Source organism: Hydra vulgaris, chromosome 05 (assembly GCF_038396675.1).
Source record: "Hydra vulgaris chromosome 05, alternate assembly HydraT2T_AEP".
Lineage (NCBI taxonomy): Eukaryota > Metazoa > Cnidaria > Hydrozoa > Anthoathecata > Hydridae > Hydra > Hydra vulgaris.
This window is the reverse complement of record NC_088924.1, coordinates 18,677,479-18,701,443: the sequence shown is the minus strand read 5'-3', so window position 1 is coordinate 18,701,443 and position 23,965 is coordinate 18,677,479. Positions and strand designations below refer to the sequence as shown.

Below are 23,965 nucleotides of genomic sequence, written 5' to 3'. Positions count from 1 at the left end.
ATTTAATTACAAGTTTTAAAGAGTAACTAGCAATTTGTATTTGAAACTTATGTGTTTGTTTTGAATTACGCTTTACAAGCCACTGGGGAGCATTTAGCATTTTGTATTGGAAATTATGACTTTTATGTTTGCTTTAAATTACCTTTAATTTAAAAAGTTATTATTTGCTTTTTACATTTTTCTATATTATAGGTGACTTCTAAAGTCAGATTATACACCTTAAATAGCTTAATATATAACAAATATATAAACACCAAAAGGAGAGGGCAGAAAGATAATAGAAAATCATGGTGCTGTAAAATCCAAATAAAATTAAGCAGTGGACTAATCTAGGTGAAACTCCATCTTCAGGGTCACAATATATTCACCAATGATGTTTTAGAGTGCCTAAAAAATGGCTAGTATCACTCATTAGGGATGCATCTTTGCTATCTTTACCATTGCCTGTAGCCAACTATAAACATCTTTTAAAACATCTTAATAAATGAAATTTTAATGATTATTTAAAAGTTATAAAGAAAAAGGTACTAAATATTTTATTTTTATTTGTATTATTTGTTTTCATTGTTCTTTTGGTTAAATATATAACATAAAAAACTTAGGTTAATGATGGCATAATAAGGCATGAATAAAGAAAATTCTGTTTTCTGAAAAAAAGGAAATATAAATTAAATTTTAAAATTGTGCAGACCCGCATAACAATGAGTCTCTGGTCAGCACATTTTAATGCTAGATAAGTTTTAAGTTAAAACAAGTTTTTTTTTCTTCATATAAGCATGCAAAAAGTAATTTCATCAAAAAATCATGCAAAAAGTATACTTAAAAACAAAAGCTATTTAGTTTTAGTTTTTTTTAATACTTATAAATATTTGTGTAAAAAAAATGTTTTTGAAATTGTATTTTAAATTGTATATAAAAATTATTTTATATATTATGCTTATTTAGTAAATTTGATTCACAACAAACTATTTCAATAACTTTTTTAATACAAGTTTGTAAACTTTGTTTAGCTTTATGGACGCCATGGACAGTTTGGTCAAATTGTAGTGTTTTATCTAGCACTGGATTTTCAAACAGAACAAGAGAGTGTAATATATCAAATAGTGCAGAAAACTGTTCTGGAAACATCACAGAAGTTATTCCTTGCTTTTTAAATATATCTTGATTCCACTAGTTGCGTTCTACCTGATATTGCCAACAAACAGGTTGATCCATTGCTTGACATTCATATCACTCCAGCATCTGTATCTAAAGTGATTTCCTGCCTAGACTCTTCTACAGCTTGTGGCCCGGACAACATACCTGTTATTGTCTTGCAGAAGTGTTCTCCGGAGCTGTCGTCTATACTCTCAAAACTATTCAACAAGTGCTTATCAGAGTCTTGCTTTCCAGCCTGCTGGAAATCGGCATCTGTTATCCCTATCTTCAAAAATTCTGGAGAGCGATCTGATTCGTCTAACTACCATCCCATAAGTCTTCTTCCTATCATAAGCAAGGTTTTTGAATCTTTAATTAACAAACACTTAATTTCTCATCTTGAATCTAATAACTTACTTTCTGACCATCAATATGGATTTCGATCTTCTCGTTCTACAGCTGATTTGCTAACAGTAATAACTGGTAGGTTTTATTGTGCATTAGATAAAGGTGGAGAGGTTAATGCCATCGCTCTTGACATTTCAAAAGCTTTTGATAAAGTTTGGCATGCTGGTCTTCTCCATAAGCTTTCTTCTTATGGTGTATCCGGCAACATCTTTAAGATCATTGAATCCTTTCTTTCCAATCGTAGCATAAAAGTTGTCCTTGATGGACAACACTCTTCTTCTTATTCTGTAGCTTCAGGGGTTCCTCAAGGTTCTATCCTTGGCCCTATACTCTTTTTAATTTACATTAATGATCTTCCAAATATTCTCACATCTAAGGTGGCATTGTTTGCTGATGATACTACCATTTATTCTTGTCGTGATAAGAAACCATCACCCTCTGATTGCTTGGAGGGGGCATTTGAGCTTGAAAAGGATCTCACTTCTGCTACAGCATGGGGCTCACAGTGGCTGGTGAACTTTAATTCAGATAAAACTCAATTTTTTTTCAGCCAATCGTTATCGCAATAATTTAGATCTTCCTATATTTATGAACGGTGATGTACTCGATGAGTCACCTACTCTTCATCTTCTAGGATTAACTCTTACTTCCAATCTTTCTTGGAAATCATATATCAAATCAGTTGCAAAATTAGCATCTGCTAAGGTTGCATCTCTTTATCGAGCTCGTCACTTTCTTACTTTGGATTCTATTTTCTATCTCTATAAATCTCAAATCCGGCCTTGTATGGAATACTGTTGCCATATCTGGGGCGGATCTTCTAATGATGCCCTTTCTCTTTTAGACAAGGTGCAAAAACGCATTGTAAACATAGTTGGACCTGCTCTTGCAGCCAACCTCCAACCATTATCACATCGTCGTAATGTTGCTTCTCTTTCTCTTTTCTATAAATACTATAATGGGCACTGCTCTAAAGAGCTAGCGTCTCTTGTGCCATCTACTATAATTCATTCTCGTATTACTCGTCATTCAACTAAGTGTCATCCTTTTTCTGTGACTGTTCCTAAGTGCTCCAAAAACTCTTATTCGTCTAGTTTTTTTCCTTGAACATCAGCTCTTTGGAATTCGCTTCCTTCATCTTGCTTTCCTGATTCATATAATTTGCAATCTTTTAAGTCGTCAGTCAATCGTTATCTTGCTCTACAATCTTCATCTTTTCTCTTTCAGTAACTTCCAACTTTAATTAGTGGCTGCTTGCAGCCTTGTTGGAAGCGAAGATGTTTAAAAAAAAAAAAAAAAAAAATATCAAATTTAGGTTAGCTTTTTTTTTTTTAAGTTTTTTGTATATTTTTTTTTATAAAATATACAAGGCAAATGAAAATAAAATGATAATAAATTTAACAATAGCATTAAAAAATAATAATGAAATGTTTCTAAAATTAGATTACTTTTATGCAACAGAAAATGGGCTAATATCAAAATGAAATATAGTGAAAATGTTTTTTGTTTAAACCTCCTTTGGTTTTTGTTTGATTGCATGTTTAAACACATTCCGTTTGTTGTTTAAAATCGTTATCATTGTGTCTAAGAGTCTTCTGAATGTGTCCTGCCTATAAAATCCTACACTAATATGATGTTTCTTTTTCATCCCTGTCATTAACAACTATTAATTGATGCACACTGGCTAAAAATTTCTTGAAAGAAATTTCTTTGGAATTTTTTTTAAGTTTGATAGACCTTCTTTCTTCAATGAGACATGTCGTCTTTGATTATACCAAGCTGGAGAAAAAAGAGATAGGTTTCTAACTTTGAGAGGGATTTGATTTTTGACAATGAAAGATCACTATATAATCTGTTGCATCTTGTAGCATCTAAATTTCATGAATGACATTGAAGTGCTTGTTTTAGTTCCTCTCATTTTGATTGCTAACTAATACATTCAGCCAGTTAAGCAGCTACCAAAAAGTTTAGTGAGAATGGAAAATAGGATGTTGAATTATTGGTATCTCTAGTTTCCTGTAAAAAAAACCAGATGAACTTTGGTTTGAAAGTAACTGAAAAGTCATTGGTTTTGTTTAATTTTTCAAAAAGGTCACCCACAATGACCTTTGATTACACACAGGCTCCCATATATTAGCGAATTTTTTTTTCTTCAAAAGTATATAAACTTGGGTCTCAAAAGAACTAGAATTTCATGGAGATTTTAGAAATAATGTTTTTGAATAAAAATGAGTTGCTTAAATTTTATATATAAAAAAACAACAATTTTTAACTAAAAATTGAAAAGGTCATTTTTTATGCCATTTTGTTTGCAATATTTTTAAAAAAATTTCAGTAAAAAAGATAAGGAATTTTGAAATCACCATAAAATTCTGGTCTTTTTGAGACTCAGGTTATTTTAGAAATAATGTTTTTTATACAGGGAACTGGAGTTACCAAAAATTTATCAAAAAGTCAACACTCTAATCAAAAAGGCAAATAAAAAAATGTTTTAAAAAGAATTAAAAATACATGCAAGAAATTTTAAAATATTTGGCCTACCTATACAAGTTTGTGTTATGGCCATCAAGCGCAACTATTTTCCAAACACAATTACTGTCAGATGATGAAATTAATTTTTTTTTTTTTTTTCTATAAGCTATATTAATCAATTATTTTAAAGCAAATTTTGACAAATCATTGCATTAATAGATTTTTTTTTGCATCTCAGTATGCTCTGCTTTAATTTATGAGGTTGGTGTTAAAGAGTGAGAGACCACTGTAAAGGGTGTTGGGTGTGGAAAATAACACTATATAACTAACCGATGAATTTAACTTAATTAAGTTTTACTAATTTGTACTAGAGTATATTGCTTTTTATTACTGCAACCATGACACTGCTTTTAAAATAGAGACAAGTCACAAAGGTATTTGATAGAGCTTTAATATTGCCAGACCAATGATATATGGCATTTTTGTGGCTCATCCTAATGATCATAGCAATGCTGAAGATTGTAAACTCATGGTAAAGATCATAAATGATTAAAGATTAAAAATCATGATCAAGATCAACAATGTGATATCAAGACAATCAAGAATTAATGATCAACAAAGTCTAAAAGAATGATAAAGATCATGATCATGGGTTTAAAAGAATGATAAAGATCATGAATCAACAAAAGTAAAGTTAAAAATTGTAAAAGAGCAACATAAAAAAGGCATTCTTTACTTACCAAGTTTTTTTTATATAAAATCATAAAATTATTTTCTCTTAATTATTAAAAGTGCTGTTGACAATTATCAGTATTTTTTTATCAATTTAAATTTTTTATCAATTATCATTAGTTTTTGTATTGCTTAAGTATTTCTGTTATAACGATATTAAATTTTTGGGAGAATCCCAAGCCTTATAAAAATTCTTTTATAAGGCTTAATAAATTGTAATCTTATGGAATCTACGGAGTGATGAGTCAAAATTCAATGTTTCATATGGCTTTGGGTTTTTAAGCAGAACGAGAGAGTGTAATATATCAAATAGTAGCAAATGTGTTCTGGTAACAACTCTGTAGTAGTTCCATGTTATTCCAATATTTCAAATTTAGGCTACTTACTTTCTGCAATCATTTTTAGTATCTCTTTTAAGTATTACTTAAAATATAAATGTAACTTTCATTCTTTCTTTTTTTAACATTTAATAAGTTGTACTTTTTACTGCTTTTGAGATGTTGACCAACTTTTTTGGGGAATTTTTTTTTAACCATTCCTTATTTAATAGTCCAGTTGCCATGTGACCTTGAAATTGGGTACAAATAGTATTTTATGATTGATTCTATTATTTATAACTAAAGGGTTAAACTATTAAACCATAGTATAAAGGGTGCCAGAGTAGTACTCTTCAGGAGCTCTGAATATCAAAAGTCAAAGGGGGTTAAAAAAACTCATTTTGTTGCAAATGAAAAGCAGCCTGCTGACCAAAAATAAGTATTTGTAGTTTAATCAATGTTTATTGTGTAATATTTTGTAATATTAATGTCTAATATACTTCAGCAACACTATAAATAGTGAATACAAAATTTTTATAAATAAACTGGTAAAATAAGTAATAAATAATAGTATCAAGAACAAACTACATGATTTAACATAAAATATGCTTTGCAATCTATAAAATAAGTAATAAATAAGAAGAAAATAGTTATCTTTAATTTTAATTAAAAGTACAGATTTATAAGGATACAGAATGCATATCAGATTAAAGTATAATCAAAGTAGAATCAAAGATGGACATTTCACTGTCACTGCCATCACATTGATGAGTTATCAAATTGCTGCTTAATTTGCTGTCTTTACAAATGCGAAGTTTTTAAAACAAGATTTAAAAACTTTGTTTTTAAACTTTTTTAAACCACAGTTTAAGAAAATTTAAATTTAGTCACTAAATGCTTCTGGATCTATATCTGAATTAGAGTCTCTTAAAGAATACTGGTCATCAGTATTGTCAAATGAGTTGGTATTTGCAAGTTTCTTATTAAGTTTAAAATCTTTAGTTTGCTCTGGTTTGCTTTGTTTTGGTATCAGTTTTTTTGGATGTATTCGGTTGAGGATCATCATCATTGATCAGAATTGTGTCTTTAAGTCCCTTTCCTGCTGGGACATTCCTCTTTTTCTGTTGTTTAAAAAGTTTTGTCTCTCTCTTCCTACTTTCTTTAAAAAAGGCTTTGATAGAATCAATCCAGTTGTTGCTTTAGTTAAGCTCTTGAGATACTGAGTGTGGGCAACTGGAATTACTTTTGGCCTTTTCAGAATTTCATTTTGGTCTGAGGGTATAATACTAGCTGCCTTAAATTAAATTTTTAAATTTTTGTTTATGTTTTCCTCACCCAAAGCATCAAGGCGCTTTTTCAGAAGTCTTGGAAACCTGTCTTTTGGAATAGGCTACAATTGGCCTCTCTGTCAAAGTCTGGCGCCATTTTTTTTTAATGGCCTAAAATATGCCACATCTAAGGGCTGTGTGAATTGCATACTGTTAGGAGGTAGCAATACAAACTTGATGTTATTTTTGTTCCATTCTTCAATAGTATGGGCAGAGATGTGACTCAACGAATCATCTCCTATTTGTTTAAAGAAGGCTAAAGCTAATATCTGAAACCAATTTTCAAAAATTTCTGGTGTAAACCACCTGCTTTTAGATGTATTATTTACAGTACCTGTTGGACCATTCTTTGTCCAAGAGGCATACAGATATGCTGCCTTGTAAGTTATATAAGGAGGCAGTTAAGTTCCATTTGCAATTCCAGAAAACAATATTGACGTGCAAGGTTTAGAAAAATATACTAAAGACTCCAGATGCCATAATCTCACGATCACTTATTTTTTCCCTGGGTCATCAGTCATGTTGGTTTTTTTCATGTAGTTAATTATCATTGGTGGATTAACTTGCTTTAATGTTTCTTGGAGTTTATTTAAGTAGTTATTCAAAATCTTCTTACTGATAGCCGCTTGACTTCTTTTAATGTTTTGGCCCAACCGTTTAGAAAAATCTTTACTGTTTCTTTTAATATAACTGTCAATAACTATCAAAATTAACACTAGGCATAATGTATTTGAACATGATTTTGTTTTAATCACAACAATCCAGGTAACCTTTGACTATAAGTCTTATGTCTAGTGACGTAATAAGGACCCCCATGCTTATATATTCAACTAATCTTTTTCTTTAGAATTAAAAATTAGAGGCATACCTTATTTGTTAACCTTACATTTTAGGGCAGCAAATTTTGATATACCAAATTTCTCTGCAACCTTTCTTAAAGATGACGCTTTCTTCACTTCTTCTACAGCTGTTTTCAGCGCTTAGTCTGTGTAATCTCATACTTTCTGGTACCAAGCATTCAAGGCACTTTAATTCCTAAAAAAGAGAAAACTTTATCATTACTTTATAAAAATTTTGACTTATTATTGTACCACACAAAAGTATAGGGTAATAAAAGCCACCTTTATGATGTGGCTTTAGTTACCCTATGTTGTGTATCACTGAAAAAAAACCATCACAACAAAAGAAAGAATCAAATTATAGGTTATAGTTTTACTGTACGCTTACCTTGATATTGTTTTAATAATCCAGACAAGTGTTTGGAAAGCATGTTTAAGCTCCTGTTAGAAGGATACAACATCAGCTGTTAATTCCAAATAATCTTACAAATCTCTTAGCTGTATTGTCAAGTATGTGTAGTTATTAGTACCCTGGTAATGTGTTGTTTGTGTCAGGTAGCTTATGAGTAAAAGTTTCTGTTTTTTTAACTGTTTAATGGTAACAGCAGTTTCCACATTATCACTATGGCTGAGGAGATTTCACTATTATCAGTAAATTAAAATTGTCTACTATCAGTAGTTGAATGTTGAATTTCAAGATGAATCAGAACATTAAATTTCAAGCTATTTACTCTTTGTAGTTCAAAGTTTCCTGATTTCATGTTTCAGCAAACTATAGTTGCTAATGATGTTTTGTACCTCATTACTTTGTCATAGATGCAGAAAATTCTGAAACTATATAGCAATAAGTAGTCTTGATGAACAAGTGTGATGAAGTGTTACACAAGAGACACTTGTTAGAGGGGTATGCCTTTTTAATCCAACTCCAGTTACAATATTTAGAATAAAACAAGGAGCCAGGTGTTACTTGGGCATCAGAGACATCTGAAGACTTTTCAATGTTTCCCTTGTGACTTTGATTGCATTGATGCAAGTCCATGTAGTGTAATCCTTTGTTTGTTTATCATAAACTGCTTTAATTTCAGATTTAATTGTTGAAGCTATCCTGAGCATATTGAATTTATCTTCTTTAAATAACATGTTAATAATTCTGCTACTACTTCATGGAAGCAAATGGTACTAGTTATTCGGAATAAACTGAAAACAAGATCATTATCAAAGGTATCTAAAAGATCAAAAATTAAAATTCTACAACTTCTTTTACTTTTATACAACATAACACTTTTATAACACTTGTATACAACATAAATGAGCCACAGCAGTGGTTCATTTATGTTGTATGCAAGTGTTATAAAAGTGTTTATGTTGTTTATTAAGTTGTTTATTAAGTTTATATTGTTTTATTATGTTAATAAAAAGATAACAACAATTAAGCCTTTATTCTCTTGACTTGACACTAGTGACTTTTTTTATTCTGTGCACTTTTAACACTTCAAACAGCCATAAAGTTTGTGGAGCATAAAAGATGGTACCATCCATAAACTGCATGTAGATCACTTGTTGCGGTGTAGATCAAGTAAATAAAGTTGCTGTAAGTAGTAGAAAGCTACTTTAAAACTGTACTTTTTCTACTTTACTACTGTAAACAAATATTTATTACTTGTTTTACCAGTTGTAAAATGTATTTTACATTTTCTATTTTATAGTGTTGCAAAAGTTTAGTATACATTATTACATAATATTTATATAATAAACATTTAATAAACCACAAATATTTAATTTTGGTGAATTTTTATTTGCAATGAAATAAGAGAGCAATAAAATAAGATGTTTTTTTAAACTTTGACTTTTGATATTTAAAGATACCTCTAACATCCTTTACACCATAGTTAAGTATATCAAATAATACTAGAATCAATCATAAAATATTAGTTTTACACTAATTCAAGGTAAAGTCTATTTTCTCAATTAGCAGCCTTATTATAAGCATGTTTTGTTGCATTTTGTGTATCTTTTGGTGTTTCTTTGTGTATCTTTTGGTGTTTCTTTGTGTATCTTTTGGTGTATCTTTTGGTGGTTTAATATCTTTTTAGACTTTTTAAGCAGTATGTCAATTCTTTCTAAAGTATATAGTTTTTTTTTTAACCTAAATTTAATTTTTATAAGCCTTAGTTTCATGTGTGAAATGTTTTTTTTTTACACTCAAGTGTTTCTTATATATCAAATCATCAAATTATTGGTTTTATTTTCTATTAAATATTGAAAAAAAATTTAATTAATTAAAAGCAGTGGCTTTTTATTAATTAAATTTTTTTGGTATAACATTGAAATTTTTTTGATAATCCTTGCCTTCTTAATTTTTTTTTTTTTAATGATTGATAGCTTTTTGGAATCTATGGAGTGATTGGTCAAAATGCAATGTTTCATATGGCTACAGGTTTTTAAGCAGAACTAGAGAGTGTAATATATCAAATGGTAACAATATGTGTTTTGGTAACAACACTGAAATTGTTCCATGTTATTCTAATATATCAAATTACAATTTAGGTTAATTTTTTTTTTTATTATTGTTTTTTAGTACTTCTTTTAAGTTTTACTTAAAATGTAATTGCAATTTTCATTCTCTCTTTTTTTAACATTTAATAAATTGTACTTTTTACTGCTTTTGAGATGTTTACACCTCCGAAAATTTAGTTAATTTAGAATATTGAGTTTATTAAATAGTGTTTGTGTATGTGAGAAAAAATCCATGTTTGAAAATATCCTATTAGCCTGTTTTTGTTTGCTAAGCAATTTTTTAATTTTGTTGCATTAGTGCTGCACCATGCAATGGTCTATTACGTGTTACATCAGGTGTTATTAGTATGAGTAATTATTACAAAATTAGTTAAAAGTCCTTTAAACTGGTATAACGTGAGTGGGACATGGATTGTAGTAGTTAGGTAGAATATATATAGAAACTGTTACAACTAAATAATCTAGAAGATTAAAATAGAATCACACCAATATAGCAATAATAACTTGTATAAATATTACAAAATTAATAATCTACAATCATATGGAAATTTATAAGCTAACAGTTAAATATATGTAATACAGTTAAATGTATGTAGTACGAAAGTGTGTTTTGTAATTTGTTTTGATAATAGGATTAACTGCACACATGTCACGTGACTTTAATATTGTGAAAAGTATCTGAAGTGGTGTAGAATTATTCGTTATGTAAAACAGTTAGCCTCTAATTATTTAAACAAAGTGTATGTGCAGTGTGGCCTATTTTGTGTTTAATTATATTCATAATTATATTCATTTAATTATATTCTTTAGTATGAGCTATTAGTATCAAAATATTATTAGTCATTAGAAACTGTTTATTAAAATTAAGTTATGCAATATCTAGTAATAATGTGAAATATATGTTTAAAAAAACTTAGCAATTTCTTAATATTTTGACAGTATGAAAACAAGACATTAACAACGACGTATTTATATTTAGTAATTAAGTAGTGTTACTTATCTTTTATAAAAGGGTGTTTATGGGTGTATGTTACAGATTTGGAGTAGTATTATTGGTTTTTCATGTAGATTTCAGATAGAAAAGGAGTTGAAGTAATTTGTATAGAATAGTAGAAAAAAGCATAGAACAGTTAAAAACATTTATGACGAAAGTCAATAATTGTAATGTTTGGCTAAGCTGTTAGTGTTTAGTCTGACTGATGAATAGAAGTGATATTATTTGGAGTAGAGTGATTCGTTTTATTAATAGTTTGTAAGTGGTTTGTGTTATAGGTATGATAAATATACATAGTAAATAAATGCAATGACTATTGAAAGAATATTAGATGTAGCATCTTTAGTGTTGTAAACTGAACAATAGTTATGTATACTGGTCAAAAGGTGTCTGGGCAAAACAATTAGTAGAATATAGAGCAGATTAGATTAAAGTTTTTGCAACACATTTTTATATATCTACATTTCCACCTATACATATATAAACATACACATATGTAAACACATACATACAAGCAAATATGTATATATCTAGAAGTATATACATAAATACATATATGCATGTACGCACACTGATAAACATATATACAAACTATATATTAATACAAACACATATGAGTATATATGTACACACATATGTGCATCCACATATATTTGCCCACATGGACTCATACATATATTCAAAAGCATCCACAAATCATTTATATGTAGTATATACATTACAATTATTTGTGTTAAATAAGTGTTAGAGTAATGTTTTAATTTTAAAAAAACAGTTTTTGCAAATAAAATTTTTTATTAAATTAGAAAATGGTAAAATATGCACGTTTTAATTTTTTTCAATGGACTTTTAAAAAATATTATTAATATTACTTTAGAAGAATGGGCAGTATGGAGTGACTGTTCAGCAACATGTGGTTTGGGCTTTAAAAAAAGTTATTCTTTAAAGTATACTGGAAATGGCGTTTTTGAAAGGCTCCAAAGTTGTTATGTAATAAACTGTCCAGGTAAATTATTATGAGTTTAACATTATAATTGATCAATAAAACTGTACAATTTTAAAGTTTATCTCTGAAAAAATATTGAAACAAAGTGTAGCTTTTTTTGTTGTTGTTGTTTGTTTTGTTTTTTTGTATATATATATTTTTCTGTTTAAATATTGCTACATTATCAAAATGTATAAATAAATAATTAAATGGTCAAGGCAAAAAGAAGACAATAGTAGTCTTATCACTAAGCCCCATAGTTTGTGTTGTATTTTTAATTTTACAAACTGTTATTTTATGAGATATAATTTTTCTATAATACCGTTAAAAATTACTTGGAATATGTTTAAATTTACAAAAGCAAAAACAAAAAAGTATGACACAGTTTAATAAAAGACAAAAAAAACCTCAAAATGTACAAAGAAAAATTAAATATAAATGATTTATTAAATGAAGTATTATTAAAGTAATTTTAATTATTGAATTTCTTTAAATAAATTTAAAGCAATTAATCATAGTTATTAATAGCATTAGTAGTTATTTTTACTCTGTTTTAAGTTTATAATAACAAAAACAGAAAAAAAGAAAACCAAACAACTTGTTTGCATAAGGAAAAAATGAATAAACACAAAAGTAAAATTAAAATATATGTTTAAAAAAAAAAGAATTAAGTAAATAAATAAAAGAGAATATGATTATCAAAGATATTTAGAAATATCTTATATCATTGTTAATAGTAAGAAGTTTTTGTTTAAGTTTTATTTTAAATTTCTGAATAGAAGTTGTAGTTTTGATGTCGTTTTTAAGTTTAGAGTTCCAAAATTTGGGTCCTCTATTTACTATAGAGAATTTGGTGGCCGTATAATATGTTTTGGGTTGAATTTCTGATTTAAAAATCTAGTAGAGTAAAAATGATTTATTTTGTTAAAAAGGTTGTTATATTTTAGAGGTGTCATTTTTTTATCAATTTTGTACATATTCGCATATTGAGTTTTTGTCTACTGAGAAGTTTTTATCTTGGTTGCATTGGTGCTGTACCAAGCAATGTTTCCATAACTAAAGTAGCTGTGAATCAAAGAAAAGTGTTTTTTTAAAAATTAAATCAACTTGTGGATTCTTACATCAAATAAAATACTGCTGAATAGCACACACAGAAACGCAAACACAGAAACAATATTTATAAGTAAAAAATTAGCATTAAATTGCTTAGCTTAGCCTAAAAGTAAACACTAGTTTAGCCTAAAAATAATTTTGTAAGTTAAGTCAGAAGTCCTCAAAACTAAAAACCACCAAACTGATATGTGTTAAGTACCCAATTATACTCCTCAAAAAACAGAAAATTAAAGTTATTCAAAAATTTTCTCAAAAAAAAGTCCTCAAAACTAAAAACCACCAAACTGATATGTGTTAAGTACCCAATTATACTCCTCAAAAAACAGAAAATTAAAGTTATTCAAAAATTTTCAGTTTTCAAAACTTAAAATCTATTTTAGATATCAAATATTGCTTATTCGTACTTACAATGAGACAGGACAGCACAAAATTATTGAAACTTGGATTTGATTTTGATAAATGGTCGTGGTGTAGTGGTAGAGCGCTCGCCTCATAAGCGAGAGGTTTCGAGTTCGATCCCCACCATGTCCCTGGTAGTACTGCGCTCAACTTGTTTCTCCGCGCAGCGACCTTGTTCGTCAAGGTTCGTGTTTCGGAGTTTTGGAGTTGAGAGAGGGTTATAACCAAAATTAAGTAGCCTCCTCATCTGTAGTGGCCTTCTGGGCCTTGGGGAGGTGAAATAACAAAAAAAAAACAGAAATTTTGCTTATTTTATAAAACCAAGCCAATGCTGGTGCTTAACAAGAAATAAACCATATAAAAAATTGAAATAAAATTTGCATTTTATCAAAATATCAATGGTCAAAATTACAAAAACTACTTTACAGTTCAGTTTATTAATTAGTCAAAAAATCCTATATACATTAGGGGTTCCCATTATGCAAGTTTTTCTTTTTAGACTTGTTTTTGTTTGACCTAGTAAAAAGAAATATAAATACAATATTAAGCATAATTTGTTTGATTAATTGAGTAATGATCTAAAATATCAAAGAAATGCAATTTTTGCACCATATTCTTATTTTTGGCCAATATGTCATATTTAATTTGTTTTTTGTCATTTCTTATACATACATAAATATACACAGTTCATTTTTATAAATAATTACATTAAATGATGAATTTGGTTGTTTGCTTTATATGGTGAAAAATTATCTTATTTTGCTTTCTATATGCAATAAATTTTGATTCTTAACTTGTTTTTTTTATTTTTTACAATATTTTTATTTTAAGTAACTAATAAATTTTAAAAAATTTATGTCTTAATAAAATGCTTCTAAAAAAGAAAAAGGTCAAAGAAAATCTTTCATGTTATAAGCTTCTTACTGGCGAAGTGGTTTTGCAATACTATATATTTGTGAAAAACTTAAATCTCTAAGTAAAACAAACAGTTTTATTTAGGTGCCATTTTAAAATTAATTGGTTTGAGCTTCTATTTCCCTCACAAATAGTCTGTTGTGTAATAAATATGTCTAAGTTGAAAAAAATATTTAGAATAGGTGCCGGTTATATTATCTAGTGATAAACAGTACAGACTTAGACTTATTGAGAAAAATGAAATAAAAGATAAGGCATTCTTTACAGCTATATTTTACACTAAGTTTTTATATAGGTTGAAACTCCTGTTGTTGCTTTATATCAGGTGTCATTTTTACATTTTTTGAATTTGAAATTTGGGTTTAATTTATTGTTTTGTATAAAATATTTTTAGGCTTTATCAGAGACTAAATATTTTTAAGATGTTAAAGCTTTTTGACAGATGACAAAATATTCAAAACTCAAACCTGTTATTGAATCTCTAAATTGGCACACCTGGTATATAAACCCTAATATTATAGTGCTGTCTTTTGTTGACAGCAATGTACAAGAACAGAGAACAGTGCAAAGAAGCTCTACTCAACTCCAAACCTACAACTTATGCCTTAGAAAGAAAGTAAGTTAATCCTTACCCTAACCCTAATCCTCAATCTCTCTATGAACTTTCCTTAATTTACTCTATGAACTTTCTTCATTTAAATATATTAAATATTCCTTAATAAGATTTGATTAATAAATCACACAATGAAGAGAAAAAACAAAGTACCTTTTTTTGTATCAACCAAATATAAGAGTCAAAGGTCAATTAATAAAAAAACTAATTATGTAAAGAGTTTTTTTAAAAAAATAAAAATTTATAAACACAACTAGTATTTCCAGAAACAAATTTTATACATGGTTTTCAAATCGTTCAACATATAATGCTTTTTACTGAAAAGAATACAAATATAACACAAAAATTGCTTGAAAATGTATATATTTTTTGAACTTCTTGATCTTTATTGCTCAAATAATGTAACAAATTACACTTAACATTGTATTTATTTCCTTCTAATAGATCAAAAACAAAAATTTTAAAAGAGATAGTTTGTATAATATGAACTCTCCTTTTAGTTCATCCAAAAAACGAGCAAAATAATTTGAGAAAAGTCATGGAGAGGTTTAGTCATGAAAAAAAACAAATAATATTAATATTGGGGCACCTTGCTAAAATGTTAGTTAAAAATTAAAAAAACGTAATTTTTTTGGAACACTTGAGTGTATATTAATATCATATTGATTGAAAACTTTGTGTAATTTGTAAAACTTTCAAAGTTTGTTATTATGGTAAGAATTTAAACAAGGTATTTATCATTCAAGTTGATGGACTATGGAGTAACTGGAAAGAGTTTGAATGCTTACAAACCTTATCTGGTGTAATGAAATTATTCACAAGAAGTTGTGACAATCCCTCTCCAGCATATTTTGGTCTAACTTGTATGGGTGTAAGCAATTATACTCAAGAATGTAGTATAGATGAAGTTTATCCAGGTTACTTATTCTTCTCGCGTTAATTTATTTATTTTTATTGTTTGTTTGTTTTGCTTGTTGTTTTTTAATTGATTTTTTTTTTTTCTTAACATTAAATAATTAAAGCTCTTAATGGATTTTTTCAATGATTTTGAAGTTTTGTTTTAAAAACCTCTTTTTAATGATTTTGTAGTAAATGGTGGTTGGTCTCAATGGTCTTCCTGGTCATTGTGCACTCAACCATGCCAAGGTGGTGTTCGAAGTAGATTTCGGGACTGTTCCATTCCAGTCCCTAAATATGGTGGACTTTATTGTAATGGAAGCATAAAAGAAACAGTTAGCTGTCCCAACCATTATTGCAAAAGTAAATTTTGATATATATTTGTGTGTGGGTGTATATATATATATTTATTTATTTATATTTTTTGCCAATAAAAAAAAGTTTACAGTTGTAACTTATAAAAAATAATTACATGAAGGAGCAAGAAGAAGATAAACTTATTATCTTATCACCAAGCCCCAAAAAATGTGTCATTACTAGATAAAATATATTTTAACAATAAAATATAGTTTCAATGTATGTATCTCTGAATTAATAATATAAAAGAAAATGTAAATATATCGCTTAGCGTTTAAAATTTATAGTTTTTCAAAGAATAAAATTTAAGAATTGTTTCGTAAAATAAAATAAAGAAAATTTAATAAAATATTAAAATGATAAAAATAACATATAAGAATTGGTTTGAAAAAATAAGAATATATGATTTTACATAAAACACATTTTATTGTTAAAGCAATTTATAGTTTAACTTATTTACTTAAGTTAAACTATAAATTGCTTATTTACTTTGTATTGCCATTTCAGTTAAAGCAAATAAACAGTAAAAAGTAAAAGTAAAGAATAAACAACACAAAAATAAAAGTAAGTTTCTCAAAAAAAAGTTTATCATTTAAAATAATAAAATATATGTACATTTGTTGATTAATTATGTATTAATAATCTACAGTAATTAATTAATTAACTATTAATTATTGGTTTGTAATTTAAAGAAGCTTTATTAGAAGAAATTTAATTGATTTTCATTTAAGGAAAGTAATTGCTTAAGTTTTGTTTTGAATTGGTTTAGAGAATAATTAGTTTTCAGTTCATTATTTAATATTATGTTCCACAACTTTGGTCTTTGCTTTACAATAGAGAATTTAGTAGCGGAATGATAAGTTTTGGATTGAATTTAGTTGTATTTTTTCAAAAATTGAATATAATAAGATTGGTAATATATTTTTATCAAGTTTGAACATGAAAATAAGAACATGATAGAGGTTTAGTTTATATACATTTAAGATAGTAAGTTCATTAAATAGTGTTTGCGCGTGTGAGAAACAATCTATGTTTGAAACTATCCTTATAGCCTGTTTTTGTTTGCTAAGCATTTTTTGTTTGTTTTCGTTGCGTTAGTGCTGCACCAAGCAATGTTCACATAACTTAAGTAGCAATGAATAAAAGAAAAGTAAATATTTTCGAACAAGATTGATTTAATAACTGCTTAGCTTTATTTATATATACATATATATATATATATATATATATATATATATATATATATATATATATATATATATATATATATATATATATATATATATATATATATATACATATATATATATATAATATATACATATATAAAATATAAATATATAAGATAAAAAAATAAAATAAATACAAATAATAAAAAGATTTAAATAATTAAGAGGTGTTGCTCTAAAGAGCTAGTGTCTCTGGTGCTATCTACTAAAATTCATTTTCGTGTTACTCATCTTTCTTCATCAAGTCTCATCCTTTTAATGTGACTGTTCCTAAGTGCTCTGAAAATTCTCATTCATCTAGTTTTTTTCCTTGAACATTAGTTCTTTGGAATTCGCTCCCTTCTTATTTTCTTGATTTATATAATTTGCAATTTTTTAAGTCATCTGTTAATCATTATTTTGTTTATAAACTTCATCTTTTCTCTTCCAGTAACTTCAAACTCAAATAGTAGTTGCTTGCAGCCTTGTTGGAAGTGAAGATGTTAAAAAAAAAGTTTAATAAAAACATAAAGAGCTGTTAAATGTGTTTCAAAGTTTTAATAAATTTGCTACAAAGAATCCCATTATGATTTCTTACGATTTTTCAATTTCTATTTGAGTTGAAATTTAGCTTTTTTAATTTGTTTTCACTTAAGTAGGTTTTTGATAGGGTAAATTTTGAGAAGGCTTGCATAAGCATTGTGTTAGTTACCCTTCACATAATGAAATGAATATTTTACTTGTGTTATTATGTAGTCAAACTTTTGTTGACTTTTTTTTTTTTAATGCACCAAGATTTTTTATTATAGAACTTGCTGTTAATCTGATGGTATTTTTACCTAATGTGAACTTTATTGACCAATATTCTGATCCAACAACTGATCCTTCCTTAGTACTGAAAGACTTGATCTACTCTATGGTAAATTTTTTAATATTAAATATGATGAAACAAATTTCTGTTCTTTAATTTTTCTTCTGTAAGTCTGCTTAGGGTTTTTCTATATTGAAGATACATGTAAGTTTATCATCAATATAAAAAAGTTTGGACTACAAAAAAAAAAAATTTACCCGATTGAATTGTGTCAAATACCTGATTAAATCACCTTCTTTAGGGGGTGGAACACACTCCCCCCCCCCCATCTCACATACACACCAGTAAAATCGCCTCTAACTACAACTAATTTTTTTGGTGAAAGTGTTAATAGTAATTTTAGAAAAATTTCAAAAATATTTTCATTGTGGATTTTTCATATTGTTATAACAATATCACAAAAACTTTGTTGATGTTACATAATAATGTTCTAAATTTTTTTTTTTATTTAGATAGAAAAACTTCACACGAACCACAAATTAAATGTTACGTTTTTTGTTGCACTGAATTCTTTACAGTAAGTGAGGTTTTATTAGTTAATGCTCAGGAAAAAAAGAAAACAAGGTGCGCAAACAAATTTTTTTATTAGATTATATGGCTCAGTTTTTGATAGTTTGATTTAAAGTATCAAACTATCAAAAACTGATCTCATTTTTGCTAATTCCGAGGGTTGCTATCCGTGGAATAAATTTCAATCCGTTATCACAGTAAGAGTGCTTCTCTGCTATTTTGTTTATGGTATATACTCGATAGCTTTCAATCTGTCTTAGCTAGCTGTCCTCTATGAAAAAATTGCTGTTGAATTTGAAGTAAGGTAAGTCACTTCTTTAGCATTAGTCAAAATCAGAATTTAATAACACAGTAGGTGATTGTTAAGACCAATAAATAGATAAAGCGTTAAAGGTTTGAGAATATCAAAAATTAAGGTTTACTTGGCAACAAAAATGATGGGTGAATGAGCACAGTTCATTAAGATTTTTTGATGTCGGCTCCAGCTGCAGAAATCCTGAAAATATTTTGAGATATTTTCAGGATTTCTGCAAAAGAGGTCCTTTTAATGAATGGGAATGAATGATGAAAATAATGGGAATGGAAAGTAACTTCTTATAATAATGTCGACTTTTAAAAATCTTCTACCTTTTTTTTAAGTTATTTGATAAAGTTGTCGGAAGCTACAAATTAATACATATTTAGCTGCATAAATTTTCTGCCTTGTCATAAAGCTGGTTTAATTATTTGCTATCAACCACAAGTTTCTGTGAAACTTCCGTGTCAGATGCAATAGAAGCCACTCTTTTAGTATAATGATATTCAAACACTCTACCCAGTTGGTATTATTTGATGTTAAAATACTATTTAATTAGGTTTTAAAAGAAATTTATTGCATTTTAATCAAAGTTTTTTAATGCTCAAATAACCTTTAAATAAATTTTTTATAACTGGTCAATATTTTTATTTATTAGTTCTGTATTATCTTTATAAAGTTAAACACCACTTATCCATTCTCGAAAGTATGTTTTTTATTTTTAGGGAACAACTTTGAGAATGTTTAAAGAAGCAAGCAAGAAGAATATTATTCAATTCATAGTTTTTTGGTTATGTAGTTAAAATGATTATTGTATATATATATATATATATATATATATATATATATATATATATATATATATATATATATATATATATATATATATATATATATATATATATTTATATATATATTTATATATATATATATATATATATATATATATATATATATATATATATATATATATATATATATATATATATATATATATATATATATATATACACGAAAATAAATGGTTGATATTTGCCAGTTTCAAATTTTAATTTAAAGTATTTTTGATTTAACCCAATAATGGCAAGATATTCCGATAACCGGACACATTCAAGCGGATACAGACAATTTTGAAACGTCTTATAGACGTAGCAAGTCCGTACGATCTCATTAAGTTATCCAACGAACGTTCTGTGCTCACTGGGATGGTTTTTAAGACATGCTGATATTAGCTCACTTTATTGTCTCAATAAAGAATACAGCTGACTATAACTTTATTGTTATTAGACAAACTCAATTGTGCCCATCGTAAAATGTTATTAAGAATGTTTAGTAAATCATCGACTTGAAAGACGACAGGGAGTCAACTTTCGGTAAAAACAATCCTCGTTTTTCTTTTTTTTTAATTACATATTATATGTGTACATATTATATGTATGTATATGTGTGTGTATATATATATATATATATATATATATATATATATATATATATATATATATATATATATATATATATATATATATATATATGTATATATATATATATATATATATATATATATATATATATATATATATATATATATATATATATATATATATATGTATATATATATATGTAAAAAATGTTTGTACTTTAATCAATTATTTAAAAGCTTCTGTTAGTTTTTGATTTTTTAATAACTTTTTTTTATAGATTTATGTTATTTAATATGTTTATATTTAAAAATATAAAGTTTCTTTTTTCTTATTTTTTTGCACAATTTCATCTGAGCCTACGTTTGTTTGGAAAAATTGACAAGTCCATTATTTTTAAAAAAATAATAATTTCTAAAATTTCCGTTAAAAAGAATGTGCATAATATGACGAATATGAATATAATAATAATATGACGAAATAATGTGGTTGTTGGCTATTATTTATATTTTCTTTTCGTAAATATTTTTATTGTTAATAGATATTTATGGTCGTAATTTATAAATACCGTATCAATAATCCTTGATTTTTGTTAGTAGTTTAGAAAAAAACCATAAAATGGATTTATCGACTGATCTTTAGTTAGATATAAGGCCGGGTGAACAAAAAAAAAACAATTGCTTTTGCTCAGCGTTTTTGTCATAAAATTAACACCTGTGAGAAAGAAAGTGTAGTTAAACTAGAAACTTCCTTGTTAAATGAACATGACCCTAGCATGTTAAAGTACCTTAAAAACCACAGAAAATTAATGAATAAATGTAAAGAAAGCGTCGCCATAGTAATTAATTTACACGCATAAAGTAAATATACCGCGTGTATAGATAATTTTTATTAAATTGCGCGCATAAGTAAGTAATCCCGTAATAAAAGTATTTATAATAATTTTCTACTTAATCGAGTTAAATCCCTAAAATATTAGATACTGTTTTGCAATTTATAAACATTTAATAATTACAATCGAACAAATGTTTAAAAGCATTAATTGCGGTAGTAGACCGCGTTTTACAAAACCATATGTGAAACAAAAAATTACCCTATTGATCTCCACTTGCGAGGTTTACAGGGTTAAACAAAAAATTATGTAGTTAAACATAGAGAGTCTTTATCTTCAGAGAGCAGATATACGTGCGATCGTATTTGATTGGACTTATAATAGTTAAGGTATTACCTCAAGAAATATATAAGAATTTCAACGGAACTTTACTAAAGCTTCATTTTTTAAACATAAATACATCATTAAACAAAAATTTAATATTTTCTTCCTTGAAAATCTTTGCCTCAATTACCTAATTTAAAAGTATAAATAAGCAAACTTTTGAGAAATGATTAATCAAAACTTACCAGTCATTTTAACATGAAATTTGGAACATATTATAAACATAATATCAAAATTCATTTGAGAGAAAATAAATGAGAATAAAAGAATATTTTAGAAAATGGCGCATAAAAAACCAACTCTAACAAATTATTCAAAAAAGATTAATCTGATAAAGTTTTAAGAACTAAAATGCGTAGAACGAAAACTTTCTCTCAGATGAATAAATAAAATTCATTGAAGAATGACACAATGATGATGGCTAAGCATATCATAAGATGATGACTAAGCATATCATAAGATTAAGACAATAAATTTTAAATCATATTTTATGCTTTTAACTTTTACCTTTAGTATTACTTACACAAATAGTACAATTAATACTATAAGTAAATGTCGAAAGCATATAATATGATTCAGACTAAGAGTAAAGTAAAAATAGTAATACGGTAAGCAAATTTTACTTCAACCATGCTACCCCAGAAACATAAATTATTTATGTTTCTTCTAGGAGGTATTAGAAACATAAATTATTTATGTTTCTTCTTTCTAGGGTATCTTTCTTTACAAAGAAAGATACCCTAGATTTATTATTGTGTACAAGTTAGGTAATTAAATGAAGTAAAAAGTTATATAAATATTTAATAAATATGTTAAATTTATATTATTATTATTAATAATTATTAATACAATATTTAAAAACTAAGTATATAATATTTTTCAATTTTTTTTGAATCAGGAAAATATTTAGTTGACTAAAAAAGTTCTCATTAAATTGCGCTATAGAAAAATACTGACAGAAAATACTGACAGAAAAATACTGACAGAACATACTGACAGAAAATACTAACAGTAAATACTGACAGTAATACTGACAGTAAATACTGACAGTAATACTGTACGTAATACTGTATGACAGCAATACTGTAAGTAATAGCGACAGTAATACTGACAGTAATACTGTACGTACGTATTACGTACGTATTACGTACGTAATACTGTACGTAATACTGTACAGTAATACTGACAGTAAGTACTGTACTGACAGTAAATACTGACAGTAAATGCTGACAGAAAATACTGACAGAAACGAACGCACATGTTTTTGACTGCTCAACAAGAATATTAATTAAAAAATGGAAATAACGATCAAAAATATCGAAAAAATTATTACAAACAGGTTTGAAGAACAAAAAAGAACTTTGCTTAAAGGAACAGAAAAGACCAAGAAAATAACTTAACACAAATAGTGAGTGGAAATATAAAAATAATTACTGATAGACTCGACAAAATAGAAAATGAATTAAATGTAAACAAAGTAAATATGCGAAATATTGAAAAAGACTTAAACGATGCGAAAGAATGTCTTTCAAGAAGAAAAAATAAAGGAAGAATTAAAACAAATAAGGAAGAAATATGATCTTGAAGTTAAAAATATAAGTAAGAAAAATACTGACTTAGAAAACCGCTCTCGTCGAAACAACATGGTCGATGGTCTAAAAGATTCACCAGGAGAAAGTTGGAGAAAAATATTTACAAACAACCTTTAAAATTTCAACTGAAATTATTGTGGAACGAGCGCACCGAGTTGGGTCGTATAAAGAAGACAAAACACCAAGAACTATTGTAGTGAAACTTATAAACTACCAAGATAAAATTAAAATTTTAAGTTCACTTAAAAACCTAAAAGGAAGTTGAATATATATAAATGAAGACTTTGCTAAAGAGACGATGATAGAGAGAAAAAAACTTTGGGAAGAAGTTAAAAATCTTCGCAACCACGTTAAATACGCAACAATTAAATTTAATAAAGTTTTTCGTCGCGAATTTAGAAAATAAGAGAATTTTTGCGTATAATTAAGAAAAAGTTCTACGTAAGTTTACGCGATCGAAACAAAGTTAATTCTCATAACTTAAGGCTAAACAAACAATAGATTACGAAACGCAACACTTTTATGTTTTCAAATCGGCTAATAACTTTTTACTTAATAACTCTTACGATCCAGATTTGCATTTTTTAATAAAGATAATTTTAACTCGCGGTTTTTTGAATTAGGAACTTTTAAAAATGAATTAAAATCATTAAAAAGTAACTTTACGGTGATATACATAAATATATAAAGTATAATTAACAATATTGACAAACTTTGAATTATGACATATATTCATAATGATTTGACTACTAAAATTAGAGACGATCTTTCGGTTTCTGATGCCGATCCCAGTGGGTACGGGACGTCTATGGACGTCCATAGGACGTACCGT

At 27.1% G+C, this 23,965-nt stretch overlaps 1 protein-coding gene across 7 annotated transcripts in view; it reads left to right on the top strand.

Moving 5' to 3' along the window:
* Positions 1–19,744, top strand: part of LOC136080659 (coadhesin-like) — a 94,869-nt gene extending 75,125 nt beyond the window's left edge. For 5 of the 7 annotated variants that reach the window (XM_065797594.1, XM_065797600.1, XM_065797595.1 and 2 more), the window contains 7 exons: positions 9,616–9,780; positions 11,622–11,750; positions 15,516–15,686; positions 15,859–16,029; positions 18,041–18,150; positions 18,555–18,619; positions 19,633–19,744. In XM_065797594.1, coding sequence (XP_065653666.1) covers positions 9,616–9,780; positions 11,622–11,750; positions 15,516–15,686; positions 15,859–16,029; positions 18,041–18,150; positions 18,555–18,619; positions 19,633–19,645 — 824 coding nt within the window. In that variant the 3' untranslated portion in view covers positions 19,646–19,744. Of the gene's footprint in view, positions 1–9,615; positions 9,781–11,621; positions 11,751–15,515; positions 15,687–15,858; positions 16,030–16,530; positions 16,588–18,040; positions 18,151–18,554; positions 18,620–19,632 lie in introns of those variants that run through there. The other 2 variants (XM_065797598.1, XM_065797599.1) reach the window with 2 other exon arrangements.
* Positions 19,745–23,965: the final 4,221 nt, after the last annotated feature.